The following is a 23,611-nucleotide window of genomic DNA, read 5'->3' as shown; positions in this document are numbered from 1 at the left end:
ATTGGAAAATCATGGACATTGTGTATATTATTTTTTGTAACGTTTTTATGCTGTCTTATCGGCCAAGCATCCCTTGAAAATACAATTTAATTTTACCTCGTTAAATAAAAAAATGGAGATGTACATTTATGCATCTGGTAGAGAACCCCAAGTTGTTTGGTTTCGGACACTGCACCACAACTGAAAGGTTTTACTCAATGCAAAGAAAAATAATGCATGATACAGCAAAATAAATCTACAAAAATGATCCACAAATAAATTCCACGCTTCATACTGAGAGTAGAACTCTATTGCAACACTTGACCTCCCAAGTGCTGAACACATTTATCTGTCCGAATATCAAAAACTGACTCTTGCTGCCAATTAGCATTGCTAATGAGAGCATAAACCACAGGCAGATTTAGATATTGACTAGAAAATCCAATTCATACATGTGCAATATCATGAGCAACTTATTTGTTCAATTGAGGCTGAGCGAACGAGCCCTCTGGGTATTGAAGTACCTGCTACTACAGGCTGGCAGGCATACTGGCTACAGTGGGGGCTGAGGGGGGGTAGAGGAGTGAAACGGCTGGTGAAGAGACGGGGTTGAAGGCCTGGCGGTCCAACAGACTTAGGCCTTGCCGAGGAGGAGGAGGAGGAGGAGGAGGAGGAGGAGAGGGGCGGGGTGTAAGGAACCATCGAAGCCTTGTATGGCTAATCTTGGACGATAGAATTATCTAAAAATGTGTGCTAAAATACTCTCATTATTAGCAACATTACTTTTTCTTTTCAAGGACGTTGAACACTTCTAGCAGTTATCTTTAGACATTTCGTGGCAGAAAAACTGAACTTGTAATGATCAGTTTTTCATTGCTACGTCTACTTAAGTAAATAATCTTACTACTACTTCTACGTCTGGTAATGCTGCATTAGAAAATGCATCTTAATGAAAATACCATACTGTTGTCATAGGAGTTATTATTGTTCTGTGTGGAGCCGGCCCAAGTTTGTCAGTTTGTTGCTCAACCAAAGAGAGATTTATTCAAAGTCACTGTACAAAACAATATTACAGGAACTTGGGAAATCTATTTCAAAGTTGATTCTCACGTAAAACACAAACGATAAAGAAACGATTCAGTCTTACTGCTTTCAGCACTGATCGCTGTATTGTATGAGGCCTGCTGAGATGTGACTTTTGGTTAAAGCGGAGAGACTGGAGGGCTGCGGAGTTAAAGAGCTTTGCAGAGAAGAGTGAGGTCATGCCGGACTTTTCATTTATAATAAGAATTAGTTAGCCACAAGCCAGTGCACATAAGTCAAAGGGAGCCGTGGGAGTACTGTAGGTGGGGGGTCCAGCAGGGGTGAGGCCATTGTGTGTGCGTGTAGACATTGGTAGCTATTGTCTAACTGTCTCAGCAAACACTGACCCAATCTTTTCTTCATTATTATTGCAGCAGCTACAGCAGTCGTACAGGTTTTTAATGAAAATAAATACGGCTATCTCTTCATTACCTCGCGTCAAAGAGAAGAAATACATAATGAGAAACGGATCTCTGCCAAGTTTAATCTCTTTAAAAAATGGCTAAACTGCAATGGAAAGTTTCTGTTCTTGTTACTAGAGATTTCAATTGGTCTTTTTCCTCAACTTTTCCCATTTCAGATATTGATTCCGAGACTCCCATACAACCAAATTCCACAATATTGTTCTAGATTGGTTCATAAAATTGCTTTTTTACATTTTTGTAACATCAGTTAATGGCAAAGGAATTGTACTTAGTGTGGGTCGGTCCTTCTAGCCGATACCTGATCAATATTACGCCCTGATACCGATCCAGTGTATCTGATCAGGGCATCAATACTTTAACTTTACCCTCATTGGAGGCTTCAATTTTCATTCTAGCCTTAAAATGCAACAATAAAACACACCTTTTTGTTTCAATTTGAGAAGACAAGTGAACATCAGCTTGTATTTTGGTGAAAGCATGAGTTCATATTTGAATTTGCAAATATACAAAAGCAAAAGATTGGAGATGTGGAGAGTATGTTAAAGGTTTGTAAATCAGTGAATGTCAGTCTATTGCCATCAACTCCAGTCTTTTCCCATCACATGTTGACTCTGTTGATGATGATAATAATAATACTCATCACAGCCTCTGTTGAATCCTGTTTTTGTGTATTCCAGGATACAGTTGGCAGTGGCTGCCAGCAGCTCTGTGACTGTTGCTTTATGTCCCCTTTAAAGCCCTCTTTCTGAGAGGCGCCAGTTCGGAGAACTCTCTGTACAGCAATGATAGCCTCATTAGCTGCTTCCTAGCCTTTGTTGTTTTTACAACAGAGATGTGTGTGCAGATTCTCATTAAAAGACAGGTTTCTTTATATTGTCTGCTTCCTCTGACAGTCCCCTTAGATTGAATGCCAGCAAATCAAGCTATTTATTTTTCCTCTGCCCTCTTTTTCCTTCCCTGCAAAAATCAATTCAAAGATTTTTTTGGTTTGCTGTTACAAAATCTTGTTGATTTCTGTCTTAATTTGAGAAGTGGCTTGTAGCAGTCGCTGCTGAGCTGGGAATACGTAATATGAGTATTTCTTGCTTTTAGTGGGCGTTGAAATATCAGATGTTTACAGACAAGATTGTTTGAGTATTTTGAAGTTATTTGAAAAACGGAGAACAAATGACAGCATACTGACAGCACTACTGGTTATATCCTTAATTCAAACTACACAGAGTGACTGAAAGCATACAGTCAAACTATTTTGTCAATACTTGATACTGTGAGAAGACAAAGATTTGTAAGTTGTATCTCAACCCAAAACAACGTGACAAGAAACTATTATGTTTTTTTTTTTTTTTTTTGCATTAAAATTAATTCGGTGTCTTCAAATGGGAAAGCAAGATGACCTTCTCTTTATTTGGCACAGGAACAAAGTCATTTGAGAATGACTCTTTTTGCTTGCAAGAGTATTAAATTTAGCATGACAGGGACACCTTCATGTTTGCTACAACAACAACAACCAAAAATCTTTGACCTCCGTTTTTCTAGGCTATATGCAGAATGGGGCAATTTATCACAAGCCAAAAAATCTCAGCACCCTAATTAATTACAACTAAGTAAAGAATGTTTGGAGAGCCAAATTGCTTTAATTCCCCAAACACCGACTGAAAGTCGTTCATTATCAAATGTGTGCTCAAAGGTTAGTTTGCTTTTGTGAAGACGAAATAAGCATTAATTTCGGAGCTCGGGCCTGCGTTTCCCCCTGTGGGGAGACGGGCGAGCGCTTTGTCACGAGGCCACACATCACTTACGGCAGGTTTGCTGTCTGATCTTTGCTCGCTGCTCACTGGGCAACGGCAGGTCCTGATACTTTCTGTGTAGTTCACCCTGAGAGCACTCACTCACCCTAATTGAACGTAGAGTGTGGACGGTTATGTTTGCTGGAGGAAGTTTTGTTTAGAGAATTAAACAGGAGTGTGCAGAGGCAGCTGCTCGAGGAGGAGAAGTGTCATTGACACGGGAGCTTTGGAGCCTCCATTAACAGGCCCAGCAGGGAATATCTCTAAAGAGTCTTCAGTATGCAGTCACTGAGTGGAGATGTGTAAAACTCCCACTGAGTGCTCAAGGGAATCCGCCGAGCGCTCGAAGATGGCACTTTAGCCTAAAGCTCCATCAAGAAAACAGGTGGGCTCCGACTAATTTCAGGAAATACAGAAACTCTCTATAGAAATACTAGACAATTGGCCGTATCAACGCCATCTCTCCATTTATTTCTCAAAAATACACACAAAAAAGTTCAGAGCTCCTCCTTCTGCTATTCATAAATTCGCTCATGGCTCACACTATTTGAATTTTAAGCAGTTGGAATGAACAAGAATAAGAATCACTTGAGATTAAATCCATCTCTCGGAGGGAATTCATCAAAGAAATTACTTCCCATATCAACAATAGAAATTACCTCACAATATGCAATTGTCCTATCCACATATTCATGGAACCCTTTGGTGTTTTTATGGGGTAAGAGGGACTATTTAGCAGGTAATGCAGCATTAATGTGGAGGAGAGGGAGAGAGAGAAAAACTGTTTTAATGGAAGGGGCTTCTTGCCTCTCAATTTCGATGATGTGCACAATGCCCTTAAATCCCTTTCTTATTTGAACCTGCTTTGCAGGTACTTTTGAGCCTTAATAGGATAAGCAGAGGACACAAAAGATTTCCATCTCTCAAGTCTCTCACTTCACTGAGAATCCCGATCTCTGGCAATGAGCACTTCATGAATCATTCATTTTTAATAGATTATGCAAATTCCAGGACATAAAATCAACAAGATCAATAACTGCAGGCGTTTTAATTGGTGTTGGAAAACATTTTAAGGATGAACATAATCTCCAGTTCTTTCCCCCGTAAAGACACAATTAATTTCAAATTGGATCTGAGCCTAAATGCTGCAGATAATTTACTACTTTTAGCATGGCTTAAAATTCCTCTGGTAGGCTTATCGCTGGCAAGTAAACTGTAACACTCAGCCATTAGAGAGACCACACACCTGAATATCGCCTAATATGCACACAGGCAGCCACTGAGGGAAAACCAAGCAGAGGAGCCACTAACCAAATACTAATTACAAAGTGGAAGTCAGAGTGATGTTTGTTCCATTAGTTTGACCTCTGAGTGCTTTATTTCTCTGCCTCCAGTGAGATCTGCTGCCAGATAAAGGGAAGGAAATATTCTTATTTACTAACACAAAAGCAGGTAATGTGCTTTTTTCATATACAGACACACACACACACATACACTGCATACAATCCCATCTTTCTTCCCCTACATGTCTCTTTGCACCTGTAAAGCAGTAAGGAGACCCTCTCTGCAGAGACCATCTAAAATATCCCAGGTGCAAACAAAGCCGCCTGCATTCTACGGGGCCATCAGTGCACAAAGGACAAACACACACCTTTCTTCTCAGGAGGCCTGCCTTACAGGGGAAATCTACCTCCCACATATTAATGAGAAAAGGGCCCTTTCTTTTCTCATAAGACTGCTTGGCTATCACTTGAGAAAGGGGGGGGGCTGCAGCAATTTTCAATCACCCTGTCCTCCCCCACGCAGAACTCTCTGCCTTTGATGGCTGCTGCATAATTATATGAATTTTAATAAAAGCTCTGTGTATTAATCTCAGGCCCCCCGACAGTCCTCGTAAACTTTCAGTAAACTTAACCTTCTTCTTGGTAATAACACGGCAACAACGAAACAATATTTCAATTAGCCAGGCAGTCATTAACTGTGACAAGGAGAGGAGACGATGAGGGGGGAGAGAGAGAGAGAGATAGGAGGGTGAAATAAATGATCATGGTGTTAGAGTTAGGCGGCAGAAATGCCAGAGCCTATTTACCGAGGCACATTACTCGTGCTTTGAGACACACAAACTGTCTCCTGGCGAACAAATCACAGGAGCAACACAGCAGCAGCCAACAAGCAGTCAGTCCTGCATGGTGGCCTTTTTTTTTTTTTTTTTTTTTTTTTTTTTTTTTTTTTTAAGCGAGACCTTGCCCTGATACACAGTCATAGTTCTGATGTGCTGACACCCAAAGGTCCTTGTCCAGCGGTGACTGAACAGCCCCCCCCCCCACACGCTCCGCCCTCACCCACAATCTCTCTTATCACCCTGCTTGCTCAGCAAAGACCCAGACGGAGGACAGCTGCTAAGCTTTTATCGCATCGCTGTACCACCTTTTCAGCTCTGAGTGAAATGGTATTAAAAAAGTCTTCACACTTAACTTTTTGGTTGGCTTTTATTTTCACACATTTCATTTTTTTCTTTTTCTGTCAATTGCACAAGCATTCTTAGTTGTTTTTACTTGTTCTTTTACATTGTTCAAACCCCCTCAGCTGAAGCTGTGGCTCGGCAGCATAAAGGCATACTGTATGATCTTACCTACGGGGTAGCTTTGCGACACGCTGGGGCCCAGGTCTGGGTTGACGCTAGAGGATAAACTGGGCTTGACTTCGTCCAGGCTGGAATTCAGGGCAGGGAGCGAGTACTCATTAGCCTGGGAAAAGGACAGTTGAATCATTACACAACCAAACAATACCAAGATGGAAATCCTCCCTCTCCTCCTCCATTAAGCGCTCCACACAGGCCTGTGCGAGTATAAATTTGTATGAGAGCATTGTTTGTGTGTGTGTGTGTGTGTGTGTGTTCAAGCTGCAGGGTGGCAGTTCAAGCATATCATGAATGTATTTTGGTATTGTCTGAGAGGAAGTGGGATTTTGAGATGAGTGAAAAGCCAAGGCGTCAGCTGGCCCTTTGTGCTTGACTGCAGTCCTACTCCTGATCAGCCAAGGGAGAAAGCAGTTCTGCTTTGTTACAGGCTCACCATGTGGCCCTGCTTGAGAGACACCATTCACCTTTCTTTTTTTTTTTTTGCTTTTTGCTTTTTATTTGGAGTCTAAACAACCTTTAAATTTCATTACCTCTTATCTCTGAATGGAATCACTTGTACTACTTGCCCTTTTTGTTGCATTTAGCTGTTAGAGATTTTTCTCCTTGTGTGCGTTCAGCTGTTATATTAAAGGACTACTTCACCCAAATCACTCCAACAAAACAAGATTTTTAACGCTTGCAGTATCTAGCGATGCAAATGATTTCATGTGCTCAGGTTTTGAGATGTCCTTCTCTGAAACATCAATCTCAACCCCTCCTTAAGGTTGGTGAGTGAGATAAGTGTGTTTGTGCTGTGAATAATTGACAACTTTTTATCATATGAAAATGTTCTATACTAGTGCCAATATGATACCCAAATCACACAATTACCAATGCCTAAACAGTACTTAAAAATGTTTGAAAGCTTCTTTGCATTTAACAATTGAAGTTAAACATCTCAAATGCGTGATTTTCTAAACACAGCTGAAACCCTAAATAGTCGGAAATCCGCAAAATTAGGATTTAAATCAGAAGGTATCTGATTGACAAATAAGTAAACAGAACTATGATTCAGACCAGGCATTTGATGCCGGCTTTCAGGAGTTTAGATTTTGGATATCGATGGCCAGTTTGTGCCAAAAAGTCTTTCCAGAATCAATGTCCTATAGTTCCTCTGGTTAATCAACAAAAATCTGTTTTAATACAGAAAAAAAACATTATGAATAAAAGAAATTGATTTTTTTTTTTTTGTAATTTGGGTGAACTGACAATTTTAATAAAAAAACAAATGTACATATTTTACTCAGTCTAAAAATAATCTCTTCCCAGCTTGTCTCTTATGTCATGTTTCATTTAGTTTTTAAATCCACTAAAAGACACTCATGGCAGATGTTGTTTTTTTTTAATGAGATGAGACTTCCGGAGTCTGAGTGTTGACGATGTTTGTCCAAAGCCCAGTGTGAGCCTGAGTGGCTCAGTGGGCCGCGCTCCCACAGGGGGACGCCCGTGACCCCGCTCTTGTCTGCCACTATCACCGATAAACTCTAATTGTCTGCTACAACTGTTCACTGGCACAATGTCGGATGTTTTCCTCTATTCTCGGAGGCTTCAGACGCCAAACAGACGTTTTATCATGCAGATAAAGGGCAGAAGGGGGAAAACTGAAAAGATGGGTCTGAAAGGAATGACCAAATGGCTAGCAGAAGTGTGGGAGGGGTGAATCCATTGAGTTTTGCATCTCCAGAATGGGTTTTTAATGCCTCGCTACAGAACCCAGACACTGGCTAATAGGGCCAGGAAAAAAAAACCCTGTGAGGCACCCATGAAGGGAAAAGTGCTCTGATTAATATTGCATTAAATTAAACCTGATTTTTCGAGACTGTTCCTGGCCTTCTTTTTTCTTTCCCCCAGTACTTGCCCTCTTTTCTTAGTCCAACCCTTTTCACTCTGCCTTTTAATACTCTCCCTGACGCTCTTTGTGATTGCAAGTCATTTCCAATTCGTTTTGGTATTGATCTTCCAGTAGAAATCAGTTTTGTAATTAGCTGCAAATTAGGCCCTCTACTGGAGGTGAAGCCTGTCCCACTGATTTATCACCTGCGTAATTCGCCCCGATTGGAGAGAAATTAAAATGAACTCAATTAGGCGACTGCTTTTGCTTTATGGGTCCGACTTGTAGTTCGGTGGGAGAAATTAATAGCCTCTTGTTGTTTAATAGTATAATGAAAGTAAATAAAGGTTATCCATTGTAATAAGCCCAGAGCTTTTAATAAGCGGTGGTTCCTGGCTCTCGTTTTGGCGGGGGGGGGGCTGGGGCTGGTCCCCAAATGCCTCTTAATTTTTGAAATGAGGATGGATGGCGAGCGTGGTTTCAATATGAGAAGGAATACATGCTTTCATACATCCACTTCATAAATACATGAAGTGGATGTATGAAAATGAAGGCAGCCTTTCAGACTGCGTCAGCCATTAAACATCAAGATGTGACACAGAATTGGAAAATAAACAACAAACGGCAAGAAGCAGCAGTTGAATAACACAGCAAAAATGGAGAAAAATCTAGGTATTGATTAATTTAATGTTGCCTTACTGTTATTCTCAATTATAGGGGATACAAGAAATGTGTTTCTCATCACAAAATCAATAATGTGTGGGAGTTTTTCTGGTGATCCCTCTAGTATTATACATTTCTGGTTGTAATCCAGTGTTTGGACATCTCGGACGTTTGTTTAATTAGCTTTCTGGGTATGGTTTGGGAAAAATTTTTTTTTTTAATGCTTGAATCAGCATCACATGCACATTGTGGGTGTATTTACTTGTATGTGAAGACAGAAGAGAGTGGTGAGTTGCAGTGGTACTAACCTGTTCAGGTTTGATGTGCTCCGATGTAGGGAAGACGTCAGGGTACGAGGGGCGTTCAAAGACCCGGTCCAGCGCTTCCAGCTGCTGCTGGGTGAAGGCATCTGCCCTAAGGTGTTTCCGTAAACTCTCCACACTACCCTGAGAATCACTGTTTGGGCCAGAACCATCTGAACCATCTACAAGAAGAAAGAGCAACAATCGAGATACTGACCCCGGAAAGCTGGCCTTTACTTCAAGCTATGCACTTTATATTCTCCTCATGTGTTTTCTGCACCACCTCTGTGGGGGATTTGAGGAGGACAGAAAGGGATGGAGTGCAGCTTTTTCCACTCCTTAATGGCTGTAGTGAGCCACTGGCTACATCACACAGACTTTTCCCCTGCCCCCCCCCCCCCCCCCATACACCATGATGGTGTAGTAACACCATCATGATCTGAAAGCCCTCTGGTAATTGACGGATTACCATCACTTGCAAATATATATATATATATATATATATCTATATATATATATATACACACACACAAGCATGTATAGTAATGAAGCTATAGTGCCTTTTTTTCTTCCTTCTTTCCTCCCCAAAACCCTCTCGGTGCTCGCTGATATCAAGAGCAGTTTTTTCTCTTTTTTTCTTTTAAAGCACAATTTCCCTTCCACAATCCAATACTGCTTTCATTCTCTGTGAGTGCGGTGGTTCTATTTGGAAACGGCGGCGGAGGACAAGAGGCTGAATAAAATCGTACAGTCTGGTTCAATCATCCTGCTCTCCAAACACAGGAATTTTCTCCTGACTCCTGACCTGATTACCCGACTGTTGGGAGAAGGATGCCTTTGCTTCTCCCGTTGTCACTTGCGCGTCGACGCTTTTAAAGCCTTTACAGACCATCCTACCATACCTCCCTCCCTTCCCCTTCTCCTCTGCAGTGGCTGTGTCTGTAGGTCTCCTCCCCTGATCCCAGAAAGCTTCAGCTCCCTTACAAATCTGTCATTCTAAATTTGCGGCAGATTATGTTCTCCCCTCAGCGGGAGAGTGGTGATATATGATATGCAAGGCCCCTATTGATTGCCTGATCTGGTGGCAAGAGGGAGCTGAAATGAACTTGAAATGAACATCATGCCTCAACTCATTGTGCGTATAATACTCTACTTAATCCCACATTTTTCTCTGCCATGGAATTCAATTGATCAATCATGTCTGTGTGATAGTACCATTTGGGAGGGTTATTGCCATTCTATTCTGCTGCTTGACCTTTTTTCACCGGCTGAGGCCAGAGGATGAACCCGACTCTCCCATGAAGGAGCTATAAAAGAGAGAGCGAGTGAGTGTGAGTGAGTGTGTGTGTGTGTGTGTGTGTGTGTGTGTGTGCACGTGCGGGTGTGTGCAGCCTGAAATTGTGCTGATAGCTGCGAAAATGTCAAGCAATAACTATCACGCGTTTGCTAACAATTTCTGGTTAACTATTTGTTCTATTTTTGCTGCGGTAATGAATACAGGACTTATTTACAAGCGAAGAACCGATCCGATATGTCGGATCGTTATCCGTGCAGATGTCGGCCATGATGTGACAGATTTCGCAACTTTGTCACTGTCGGTATACACTTTAAAGGCTTTTGCTATCGGTTCATTCAGTCGAAGCCGGTCACCAAATCAGTTTTTAGTGGCACAGTAATCCCTGTCCTTGTGGTAGAGGTAAGATAAACAGCTGAGGTATACATATTTCAAATACAGGAAAAAGAGATAACTGGCACTCTGTATCAGCAGATACTCTCAGTTGAGGTATCGGTACTGGAAAAAGTTGCATTGGTGCATCACAATAATTTATCCCTCGCAGTGTCATCTGTTATCTTGTTTAGCTTGGTTTTACCCAAGAATTTCCTCCTCCCTAAACTTAGGGTTCAAAAACATTTTCTCCACTGTATGAGAGTATGTCACTCTACAGGGAAAAACATGTAACTCCACATTTTCTGACTTTTTTGGTGCTGTTCCCAATTAAAATCACCATATCTGAAAAACACTTTGTCATCTAGCTTTAACATGTTTTTTTTTTTAAATCGACACGTGTGGGTGCAGTTGAATGTAAACGAATAGTTTGACACTTATTTGTTTTCTTGGCGAGAGTTTGATGAGAAGATCAATCCCATGGTTGTCTGTTAAACATTAAGCTACAGTCAGGCGATGATTAGCTTAGCTTAGCATAAAGGCTAGTAACAAGGCGAAACAGCTAGCCTGGCGCTGTGCAAAGGTAACAAAATCTTCCTTCCAGCACCTCTTAAGCTCACTTTCCCCCCCCCCACCACTGCTTCCAGTCTTTATGCTAAGCTCACCCTCTCCTAACTGTACTGTTCATATTTAATGCACATATGACTCATCCAACTGTTGGGAAGAATATGTTGAATTATTCCTTTAAGAGGTTATTACAACGGCTCTGATTTTGTTTTTCTGATCTGCTAATCATCTGAACTTGAGGATCTATTGAGGTGAATATTCAGCATGTTTTCTGCACAGCCTCAGTGAAGGCCCTCACTTTATCAAACGTGATCGTTCTCTTTGCTGCCATAGCAAATAGTCATTAATTACTTTCTATCAGCCGACCCGAGCCACAACACCTGATCAATACCCCCCCCACACTCTATATTTGTCATTCACCACTGTGGAATACACTTCCCACACACAAGACAAACCATCCTGGGTCAACCTACATACTCTTCCTCCCACTCAGACTGAGGACAGTCCCATGTGCCCTCCCAGCTACTGACTCCCATTTGACAAATCGGCAACGACTGTGTTTCCGTGATGAAGATGATTCTGGTGACATTTAGACTGTTTGTGTAGCCCGCAATTAAGCATCCTCAAGCGTAAATCAAGTTTATGCATCCTTAATCATTTTCGATACTGTCCTCCCAGGAAAACAACTATAGCATCGAAAACGCCTTTGGTTTCAGTTCAAGTGACGAAGCCCTCTAGCGGTCGTAGAAATGATGACTCTTGTCCGTCTGGAGCAACGGAGGAAGTAGTGGGATGTTATTATAGAGCTGCAAAGTTTCAACAACACCAGTCTGTTTCCTACCGTCAGTCAATGGTGGTGTCTTTCAAACATGAACTTGATCGTTCTTTACAGCTTTAACCATGTGGTTATTGTTGCAACAATGAATGACGATGAAGGTCCCCTAACAAGTCGTTTTTGAGCCTAAATGTTACAAAATCTGTTTTTTGTATTTGTCTTCTGAGTCGGCCTGAGGGGAAATTACAAACGATGTGTTTTGTCTTTAATTTGAAGGACCTCTTTGTCATTTTCTAACAAAACAATACTTTTTTTTCCAAAGTCAGAAGAATATTTCACATCAGAGATTTCTGTTTTGTCTGTGCTCAAACTAGCAAACAAATGTGACGCCATTGCACAAATCAGGATAAGATGGAGTTTTGGGGTCACAAATGATGAATTTTAAAATAAATATTTACAATTTGAAAAGGTTTTTTTAAAGTGCCTTTAAGTATCTTTAAGCAGTCATCGTCACTACAAGAAATCAGATCCATTATTTGGACATTTCCAAATCAGCCCATTATGCGGCAGTGATACTAATCTTTGACCACAGTGGCTTTGTTGGTGCGTTACACGCTTGTCCCGCTCTGTGGTCCTTTATTGATCATCGCTGGAGTTGAGCGTATTCATCTTGACATCGGTCTGTATTAACACTCTGGTAACGAGGGAGAAGCCTCCATCAGATCAGATAACCGGCTCTATAGAGCAGACTCCTCTCTGCGGGTTTGGCACCCAGAGGTCACGGCCCCTAGCAGGAGGCTTTAGCCAGGGACTCGGGATGAGTCTGAATGACTGCCCCGCCAAACAAAAACGGAACAAATTCCACGAATGAAGTGCAGGTCGAGTATGAATAGTAGTTTTAATAAGAAGTCTGACTCTAATAGAGGAAAAGAATGATTTCACAATCAAAGTTTTAAACTTTTTCCCCTGATGAAAATCATTTCTAAGTTCCTGTTGGAGGCACAAGGAGGTGAGCTGGCACCTTGAGGTCATGAAAGCACCCCCTCAGATAAATGAGCTTACCCCCCCCCTTCTCAGTCTGCTCCTTGTTTAAATAACATGTCAACATACATACACTCTCATTCCCTTAACACATTGTTATGTATTTCACAATAATACACCTCTATAATTTCCCGCCTGACTCAGTTCTCTGCTTAATTAGATTAAAACAAATTGGATGAACTCAGCTGCATTTAGTTTTGTCTAATTGAATGCTTTGATTATGTAAACATAAATGAAATACTGTGATATGTTTGTTCTGCATCACTAAAGATCTGTTATTAGTGTTTGATAGGAGCTCGACGATAAATCGTTGGAAAATCAATCGACAAAATAATTTGATAATCGATTAATCGAACGTTGCCCAAACAGTCTCTGTTTGCAGCTTCTCAAATGTGACAATTTGCTGCATTTTTCAGACGTATATCGTTGTAAATTAAAATGTTGGGGGGTTTGAGGCTGTTGATCAAACTAAACAAGGAAATTGAAAGACACCACTTTGGACTCTGGGGAAACTGCGACGGGCTTTTTTCATTATTTTCAAAGGCCAAACTGTGAATTAACATAATTAAGATATTCCTCATTTGCAGGCCTATGTCTGATATTCAGACGGGAGCATTTTGGAAGCCTTACTTACTGTCGGCCATCAATTCGCCGTGACGTTCCCGAGCTTTTAAAGGCTTCATTAATCTAATTTGGAGGTTGCACTTAGGTGCTGACATTTTGCTGCGCTCTGAGTTCCTGTGTTGATTCTCCCTCTCCCCCCATAACAGATGCTGATACACAGAGCAGGGTGTGACGGCGGGCCCGCTCCATCACTCATCTACATCCACACACATGGGTTCAGTCCTCATGACGCTCACAGATGAGAAATAATTAATTCAACAGCTACTGAAGCACAGAATCACATCCATTCTGACTGCCACTGGCTATTGTTGTTGGCTTTTGAAAGATATGATGATCATCTTATCATGAAATTTCTCTCTTGGCATTTCTCTCATAAATCAAGAAGAAAGCCCGACACACAGCAAGAAAGCGACCAGAATGGCTGAAATTAAGAATCATCTACAGGTCCGATTGTGCAAATTATGGGTCGGCTCTGAAAAGGACATGTGATGTGACTTTGAAAGACCGGACGCACTTCATGGACGCTACATGTTCTCAACAGACCTCCAAGCTGTCTGCCCGGGTCAATTCAGCTCACTCAAACGCTCACTGATAACAAGAAGGAGGACAAAAACATCCATGAAAGCAGATTTGTACTTAAACATCGGATACTGTATGACAGGTTTGTATTTGACCCTGAGAGCAGCAGCTTCTCCTTTGTCTTTTCTGGAGCCTACAGTGTCAGAAGCAGTGGGGGTGGGTGGAGGAGCTGGCATGTTAATCTGTGAGGTAATAGCTTTTCTCTGCAGAATTGCAAATTCTAATATATGTCACTTTGTAAAAGGTGCGGACAGCCGTGGTCACCAAAGACACCATCTCCAGGGGTCTCTCCCCCTCTCGCTCTCTCCCACTCTGTCCGTCCGCAACAATGGCTGCCAAGTGTAACATGCTACTTTTAATTTGCAATAACACGTGACAATAGCAGATTAATGGCTCTTATGACACCTGTGTCCCTGAAGCTCCTCTTGCTGAGACCCAGTGTACATAACGTGTGTCACACTACATTATCTCTACATCCCTCCTGTAATGGGGGACCTTTTTTTTTAAGGGCACTGCTGACTTGGAAACTTAGGAGCTGTCTGCCTGCTTGGCAGAGAGCCACAGCTACAGCCTAAAACAAATACTCTGGGCTACACAGCCAATCCATTTCAGCGGGACTTGTGTTGCACACCACCCTCCACTCTGCAACACTTCCCCTCCTCTCCTTCGCTCATTTTTGTTCATGTTTCCAACCCTTGATAATGACTGCTTGTGCCACAATCATCATGAGGCTTACCAAGTTAAATAGGGCTCAGGCAAGCTACTGTGCTGTGAGGAAATTTAATCCAAGCATTAACTGACTATAGACTTCTCTCTACCGAGGGAAGCAAAATACATCTGAATAGCAAACAAGGCAACACGTAAACACAGACCTCAGCTAAAAAAAAACACTGCTTTAACCCCACAATGACCATGAAACACCTTGAAAGCAGCATAAACCTGCTTCTTACTTCTATTTGTCTGATTTTACTGCCAGGATTATCAAAATATTAACACATGTAGATTCTTTGAAATGTTTTCCTTGCTTGTTAGAAAAAAAGACTAACCAGCACACTTACAGCATTTGATCATATCCAGACATGCATCTATAAAAGTGACTAAAAATGCATGGATGGAAGCAGAGAAAGATCCTTAAAACAGTTGATGGCATATTTTCTTTCAACAATAGATCTCATAAACACTCAAAATTGAAAGTTACTGGTTGTGAAAACCTAACATCCAAAATAATCTGTCCTAAATCACTACGGGCCTTTTTATGAGGACACTTCGGTCTACCAGCTGCAAAATCTTGGATTCAGTTGGTCTCCTAGTCTTTGGGGGGGGGGGTAAGGTGCACTTTAAGAGAAGACGGCAACAGAACAATAGTGTCTACAGGGTAACATCGTACGTAATATACTATTTTTACAAACTGTGGCTCGGGGCGAGACATTGCTTTTGCAACCGTGTGTGTGCAGCCAAGGCCCGGGGTTTATGTTTTGGAAAGATAAAGTATCCCATACCTCGTGGTTCCAGGTAGGCACCAGCTGGCCGTTTGAGAGAGTATATAAGAACCACAGCACCCTCCGTCACCCTCAGTGCAAGTCCTACCCTGATGCATACACGCACACACAAGCGCGCACACACGCACACGCAGAGCTTTCTTCTCTTTCATCGTAATGCTTGCCGAGCACCTAAATCACAGAAATGGCAGCACATCAGGGGAATCATTTGAGACTGAATAGCCATAGAAACATGGCGCTGTCACCTGGAAGACCTCCACAAAACAGGCCAGCTCTCCTCCTCACACACACACATACCTTATTCCTCCCCATGCCCTTTAATACCTCTTTGCCCTTCAGTAGCAATCTGCATAGAAATGTGTGCATTCTATCATTGAGGGGACTAGACATTACACCCTGGCTAATATGAGAGGTCCTCGAACGACTGAAAATGAACCCTTGAAAATACCAGACGTTTGCATTATGGCTCCGCGATTGCATCTCTTACAGGGGAAGACTTGATTATGTCATTTGCCATGTCCACGTCATGCTGGTTTTTATATCTTTGCCAGGAAATCTACCTCTGACAGGCCATTAGTCATCCCTCCCTCCCTGCACGCACATAAAACATCAATTCCACCCAATATCCCGCAAACCCCCGTGCTTCTCAACAAACGCCATAACAAAGGAGACGCTATGTAAACTGCTGCCGTGCTCTGATTAGCTCTCATTCCAGAGCACTGCAGAAATAAGGCACTCATTCCCCACCCTGTTTGAGATAACTGCCCCTTTTCAGCAGCCACATCATCCCTTCCGCACATGCATGCTTTGTAACATGAGTGCATCTGTTTAGCTATTCTCATCAGACTTATGTAGTGACATTAAGAAAGCCTATTGCTTACAGAACCAATAATCTATATCGCCTCAGGCCCCCTTATATCCACTAACCTACTACTTCAGCAGCAGAAGTGGAGCCACTTTTGTTAAAGGGAGAAAAAAAGAAAAGCCCTTCACAGAGCTACATCGGCTTTCTTGACTGACCTGGATGGTTGGCTACATCATCTTGACATGTAATTATCTAAAGCCCTTTAATCACTTCCATAAAGATTAATTGCAGGAGACAACAGCGGAGGTCGTGTCTTCAAATCAAAAGACTCCTTGGCAGATTGACACAGCGGTGTAACAGGGTTCAGGCTTAGGTGTTTTATAAGGGTCATCTACTGGAACTGAAGCAGGTTTTAATGCAGTAATTGCAAGTTCAGCAAAGTGGATTTTATAGCATGAAGCTGCACAGAATTCTATTCATTTTTTTTTTTTTGTAGGATTTTAGTTAGTTTCTGCATGCTAATCCTGAGCTGAGCTTAAGTGTTATTTTTCTCCTCAAGACAGAAGATTTATCTTACCTTCATCTCGTTTCCTCTTTTCACCATTGGATCGTGGAATACCCAGAATCCCATTGATGGAGTAGGATCCTGCAGGGTCGTTGGACGCGCTGGTTACAGGCGGAGATGTTGTGTTTGGTACTGGGTGGGGGGGAAAGAAGACAAAAATGAGCTTGAATTCCAAATGAAAAACATGCATGTATACAGTATGTGCTGTGATGCCATAAGATGCCCCTGCTGAGCTGCATTAGTACCTATAGTATGGCCTGGTGTCGACAGGGACGACCCATCGGGAGACGGATGGAAGGGCTGCTGGACTTTAGTTCGGATGATCCTGGGGAACAAAGGAAAGGTAGATGTCACTGCTGCTTTCCTGCGACCAACTCTCCTTCCTGGAGATTCCAAACTGGAGATATTGTGTGATTAAGATATCAGCCATTACTCCGACGCAAGAAGGGATCAGTGGTTCTACCTTTTTTAAAGGTGAGGTCTGGAGAAAAGTCTTCATTGCACTTTTGGTCTGAGTGATCTTGCAAACAAAGCATGAAATCACATCAATTCACCTCAATGATCAGCTTCACTGACTCTACCTGGCCCACACTAATCAGCTCTCTCCCCCCTCTCTCCATCTCTCTCTCTCTCTCTCTCTCTCCCCCACTGAGGAGGGAGTTTCACTGGGGCCGATCGCAGCCCTATAGTAGCCCTTTGCTTCCCAGATCAAACATCTCTGTAGAGCCAGCGGCCCCCATGTGCCAATGCGGATGAGGTAGTATTGATCGGGGCTTGGGGAGAAAAAGTTGGGGATTAGTCACACGGGCAAACAGATGCAAATAGAAAGCTATAAATTATATGTGACAGGAAAGCAATAGTTCCTTATTGCCTTGCACAAGCTTACGCCAGCATTAGATTCCTTTAATCTGAATGGCACTTGGGAAGAAAGGGAGCTGTCATGATAATTTGTAAACTTTAAAACTATTCATCATGTATGCCACGAGAGCTATTTTAGAGCACAAAGAGTAGGGATGAGGACTGTGGAGCCTTGTAGGGAGGATTTCTTTGCACAATTTAGATTTAGTTTCTTTGTTCTTATTTCCTTGTATCTCTTATTTCAGTGGAAGGAAAATATTCACCCGCTCAGATGATATCATTTTGAACCAAAATACTCCTTGTATATTTTCTACATATTATCCAGAAATGCATCCGATGATTTGGATATCGATGTAACTGTAGGTGCCAGGAGGCTTCAGAGGAAAAACAAATCCAACACTGTCACAAATAAGAAAAAAAGAAAAGAAAGAGAACTCCCCTTCGAGGCAAAGCTACCTAACAACAAGCCTTTTTCAGAGAACGCATATTGACGTTTTAATTTTTTTCACTTCTACCCATAACAGTTATTCGACCCCTTGACTTGTGTGTGCTACATAAATTCAAAGGCTTTATTTGGTATCCATGTTCTTGATATTGAATAAGCAATTTGGGAGAATGAATTAATGACCTGGCTGTTGCTGAAAATCCCCTGAAGAAATATTAAAATTGCTTTCCTTCTGAATCAATAATATCGAGCGCCATTGAGGGCCTTTTTTTTTTTTTTTTTAATGTCTACCAACAGGGTAGCGTTACTTGTTGGTTGTGGTAGCCCTGACTCGTAGTACAACACTATCTCTGTAGCATTTAATAATGCATGCAGCCGAAAGGTGTTTAAATTGAGCATCCTCTTTTGTCAACAGTCCTGAGGTCAGACTGTCTGCCACAGAAACCCACGACTGGCCCCAGTCAGAATCATCCAACTGGAAAAGACTTTGGCTCCAGTCCTTTGTTTTTCTCTCTGTATTGTCTTAACTGGGGAAACCCACAATTTAACACTTGGAGTAAAAACTTCTCGTCATTTATTTTAAGATGCTTTTTCGTGTGATTTCCAAACAACTTTTAGTAGCATCAGTTGATCCGGAGCAGTCTGCTGTAGTGATTGAAGCACTGATGACGTTTTCATTGATTTTTTTTTTTTTCTTCTTCTTTGCAGACTGCTCCTTTAGAAATTCATTGAAATTTATCGAAATATTAACCTCCGGATAAATCTAAACAAATGCGTCTCATTTGAGTGTGTGCTCCATTGTGTGTGTGTGTGTGTGTGTGTGTGTGTGTGTGTGTGTGTGTGTGTCACAGAGCAACACATTGAAATCTTCTGCTTAAAAAAAAAAGAGAAAATATCCAGCATTAAGCCGTAATAGAAATTCAAAGTAGCTCTCATATTTGGCTGATAGAATTACAGTTCTTTGTATTCAGAATTTAATTTCCCACATAAACAAAGACGCATAAGCCCCCTCCCCCTCCCACCACCACCACCACCACCACGGGTTCAAAATAGAAAGCTTTAATTGGAATTGAAAAAAAAAACTTTATAGAGCTCTTTTAATGATATTAATGTACATTTTGAATTTATCACATACATGTGTCTGAGCCTCCTTAAGTAGGGCTTTTTAAGCAGCCATGAAGCATGAAATGAATTTTCTTCAGCCTTTTCTCTATTTAAAAGATGTCTTGTGTGGAGCTGTCCATGCTCTCCCATCAGCTCATTAAAATGTAATGCTGATGCTGGCTCTATGGAACAGTGCCTCTTAACCAAAGTTCATCACCAGGGATCTCTGGTGGGGTGTGTGATGGAGGGGTGAGTGTGTCCTGGGTCCTCCTGTAGCTGCCACTATGGCGCTGTTTACAAATTCCTTTAAGAAAACTCAAGAATTGTAGCATAAATAGTGATTCTTGAGATGTTAAATATATTTTACCTCAATCAAAGCAAAATTGATGCTGCACTTTTATGCTTCATCATAATGTTACATCAATATTATTTACAGCAAGATACCACCTCCAGTTTTAATGCAAGGATTTAAATTATGAGCTTTATTCATAAACTGGAAGTGTTTTTTTTTTTTATTCTTGCTACAATATTATTTTTATTTTTATTTATCACTTTATTTTCACATGATGCAATATTTCACGAAGTTGAGGCCAATCTGTTTGCCCTTAATTCCGTTTTCTTCAAAATAAAATCCTGCAGAGAAGGCATTGGTGTTGCTCTCTCTAGCTCCAGCACATTAGATGTGCTAAAGAAAATTGGCCTGCTTTATAGTGCCACGGGATCTGGTCACCGAATATTGATCGGTTTCCATCTCGACAGATTCACTCAGTCCTGGATGTACTGCTGATTGTTGAGGGAGTTTGGTCTGAAAGATTGAATTGCACCTCTGAGACCGCAGGGCAGCCTCGTGCACGATCGGCGTGCCGGCCAGCACAAAGTTGGTCAAACAATATTCTGCTGTGGGTGATGCGTTTAGCACGGATACACTGTTATAACTGATTAATTCATTAAAGTGTTTCCATACAGCCAGGTGTTTAAACCATCTAAATTTATAAAAAGAAAAAAAAAACAGAAATGTTGCATGTATTTTTTTAGGTTGTATTTTAATTGTCGCGTCCTACCTGTTAATGGATGAGACGCTGGGAACAGTGTCGTTGTCGCAGACGCCCTCTGCCAGAAGTCTGTCTCTGATCTCCCAAGCAAACATGGTTGGGTTTTGTCTCTTGTAGTCTGCGATTTTGTCCACCACCTTTGGCGTGGCCACTTTAGGTTTAGACCCACCAATCACCCCTGGTTTGATGCTGCCAGTCTCGTAGTATCTGCAATAATAATAATGATAACATTCTCCAATGATAGCTTACCATTTTTGAGACGCAATTGGTACCTATGCCCTCCTAAGATAGGCGTATAATATCATTTTAAACGCATTGATAAACACATAAGCTGGAGACTTATTGATTCTGAGAACTACCTTTTTTTTTTCCAAAAGTCAACTTTTTCTTCAGCAAAACATCAAATTTGGTGGTTTTATGAGTTATATGCGTTTTCAAATGTCCATGGCGTCTCAAAACAAACACATATTTGCTTAAAAATGCAAGAAAAACGCATGAGCGCATGCATGCATGAATACACGGCAAGGATGTATGTCTGCAAAATTATGGAATCTTTTCAGTATAAACACCAAAATGGAGGAGAAGCCCACCTGAACTCTACTAACCTTCTAATGCAGAGATCTTCTATAAATTTAGGACGACTAAAATGTAATTGAATGCATTTAAGAATTAAAAAAACTGAGCTGAGTTTTGTAGGTTGAGCTCTCTCCTCCACCTCCACCACTTGTACATCGTGCATATTCATCCACCTCCCCGCACCCAGCAGAGTGTACCTGGCTGCAGGGCTTGTCCGGAGAGTGTTCACCCACCTGCCCAGGATCTTGCTGACGCAGCCGTGGCTGACCCGCAGCTGTCTGGAGATGTCGCAGGGCCGGACGCCCTGGTGGGCCAGCTCCACTATCCGCTGCCTCACGACGTCCGGGAGGGGTCTGCCGTTCACAAACACCCCGCCGAGCTGGTTCACACCCCCGTGCCCTACGTGGGATACAACAGCAGCACACACACAACCGTAACATTACATAAAGTCGTTACGGAGAGGAAGGCGCGTGGTGAGTTTGTTTTGTAATTATAGCAGGGGATAGATAACCAATCTAAACTGAAGGGCAGTGTCCTTTGTGGAGCAGGTGGATTTACGTGTATTTGTGGTATTACGAAGAAGCCTTGAAGGATGCACGAAATGCTGCACTTTTGTAAAACAGACATTATTATTATTTTTAATTATAATGGAATCAGAAAGTTGTTTGCAACCATCATGCAGGCGCCTTATTTTTCTGTTTTAAACGTTTTATAAATACAGCACAATGACCAAATATGAATACGTTGTCAGTCATCAGCCATTATTCTTAATTGTAAATAATTAATGGCTAAAAACTTGATTCGGATGTGTTGGTGATTTTAGAGTAGATGGTCAGTACTGTAAGCAAAGTGTCCATAATGAATGTACATGTTTACATTTTTTTGAATGAAGCAATTATGAACAATGCAGCTGAAAATGTGACCTGTCTGTACGTTTTTGTCCATGCGTGTTGGTATGAATTTGTACCTTCTTTTGTGTTGAAACAATTTACCTGACAATTTACCTTTTAAATTACGATTAATTATAATACTGTCTTTATAATATGTTTTTTAAAATAAAATAAAACACAATATTACATACAAGTGCTGAACACCTACTCAATCAGCATATTATTTTTTATCAGTCACACTGTTATTGTGCAGATTGTACAATTAGTTACATTAAATCCACCCTGCATTGACCCACAAATTCTATTTTTTAAATATGAATGTATTTGAGTCTCCAGTACTTTAAAGTTTCTAAAATACCTCATATTTTCTCAGCAGCTCCACGGCTCATGTTATGGCTATTACGTTACAAGCTCCCTCATTTTCCCAGCAGGTAATTTTAAATAATTGAACGAGTTTGATTACTCATATTACATATTATTTAGTAAACGAAGAGGTCATCAATTATTCACACACGTTCACCAAATTGCAGGTACTGTATGCGGACTTGTGTTGGACTCAAAGACCTCGCTGGGAATTATTTGAATAATTTGAATAATAGATGTGTAACTGACTTATCAGGACTACACACACACACACACACACATACACACTGCGCGGGAAGCTGGAGAGTGATACACGTGTAAATTACACTTGCCAACGCATGTTCTTTGTTTACTATGACAAGTTTAATTTCTGCACAGTGCTGCTCTGTGTACAGAAGTATTATTGTCATTTATTCTATTTTTAAAGATCTGTGCAGAATATTGGCTGACATTTCACATAGGACTATTTAATCCACTATTATCCTCGTGTTTCTCAGTTTAATATACTGCTTTTATGTTTCAAAATGCTGTTAGCGCATAAAAGTCCCGATGCTTTCTGCTGCAAGCCTTTGTAACATGCACAAATGACACATTCCTAATATTATTTCTATCCGCATAAGCGTGTCAAAGCTGCAGAGAAACTCGGGTTGTGCTACTTACGGTGCATCGCCGTGAAGGGGTCTGCTTTGCAGTGAATATCCATTGGATAGCAAAGGAAAGAGTGATAATCAACTGAAGTCGCCGTTTCGCCTTCCTGTCAAGGATGAAGATGTGAAGAAAAAAAGGTGGATCTACTCGATGGAGGGACTTAGTTTGCCCCTCCACCCCCGCTTCGATGACCGATCTGATGGCAACTTCTTCCCCCAAAAGTTGCCTTGTCTTTTTTCTTCAACAGTCCGGTCCGGGAGCGGAGGTCTGGCAGGTGCGCAGCATGACCGAAGGATTGTTTCAGTAACACGACCTGTGGTTAGTTTATCGGTATTGTTTTTCAAAAGCCTTGGGCGAGCAGAGGTAAGTCTCACGGCGTGCCGGCGAGCAGTTTCTTGAAAACGAAACGTTTTGAGGTCCAGCGTGCAGGGCCCGGTATCTCCTCAATCCTAGTGGCCTTGATTTCACGCGTCAAACCGGCGGAGGAAACATGCGCGCACACACATCGGGTTTCTCCTCAGCGCTGGATGCGTTAGGCTGGATCTTTGGGCTGGGAATGAAGCCTCTCTCTGTGTCTGTGGTTCTAAAAGCTGCAACCCCCCCCCCCCCTCTGCAGACCCCCCTTTTGCTTATATGGATGACTTGTCAGACAAAGGCAATAGATGCCAACACTTTGTGATTCGCTAACGCAAAAAAAAAAAAAGAAAAAAAAAATCGGGGGTCGAAATGAGGAGGTCTCTGGGTCTGACACTCCGGCAGGAAGGGGAGGGCGATAAATAAGGAATGGATTCGGAGTTAGAAATA

The 23,611-nt window shown here is 41.7% G+C and overlaps 1 protein-coding gene across 1 annotated transcript in view; it reads right to left on the bottom strand.

The window, feature by feature from the left end:
• pax2b (paired box 2b) overlaps window positions 1–23,368 on the bottom strand; it is a 30,372-nt gene extending 7,004 nt beyond the window's left edge. Inside the window, 7 exon segments of the mRNA XM_031843448.1 lie at window positions 5,907–6,021; window positions 8,757–8,932; window positions 16,884–17,003; window positions 17,117–17,196; window positions 20,340–20,537; window positions 21,140–21,305; window positions 22,820–23,368. Of these exon segments, the coding sequence (XP_031699308.1) occupies window positions 5,907–6,021; window positions 8,757–8,932; window positions 16,884–17,003; window positions 17,117–17,196; window positions 20,340–20,537; window positions 21,140–21,305; window positions 22,820–22,862 (898 nt within the window). The 5' untranslated portion in view covers window positions 22,863–23,368.
• Window positions 23,369–23,611: the final 243 nt, after the last annotated feature.

This window comes from Anarrhichthys ocellatus, unplaced genomic scaffold, assembly GCF_004355925.1.
Source record: "Anarrhichthys ocellatus isolate YVR2014 unplaced genomic scaffold, GSC_Weel_1.0 scaffold4, whole genome shotgun sequence".
Taxonomy (NCBI): domain Eukaryota; kingdom Metazoa; phylum Chordata; class Actinopteri; order Perciformes; family Anarhichadidae; genus Anarrhichthys; species Anarrhichthys ocellatus.
Note: the sequence above shows the minus strand (reverse complement) of the source record. Positions and strands in the feature narration are given on the sequence as shown.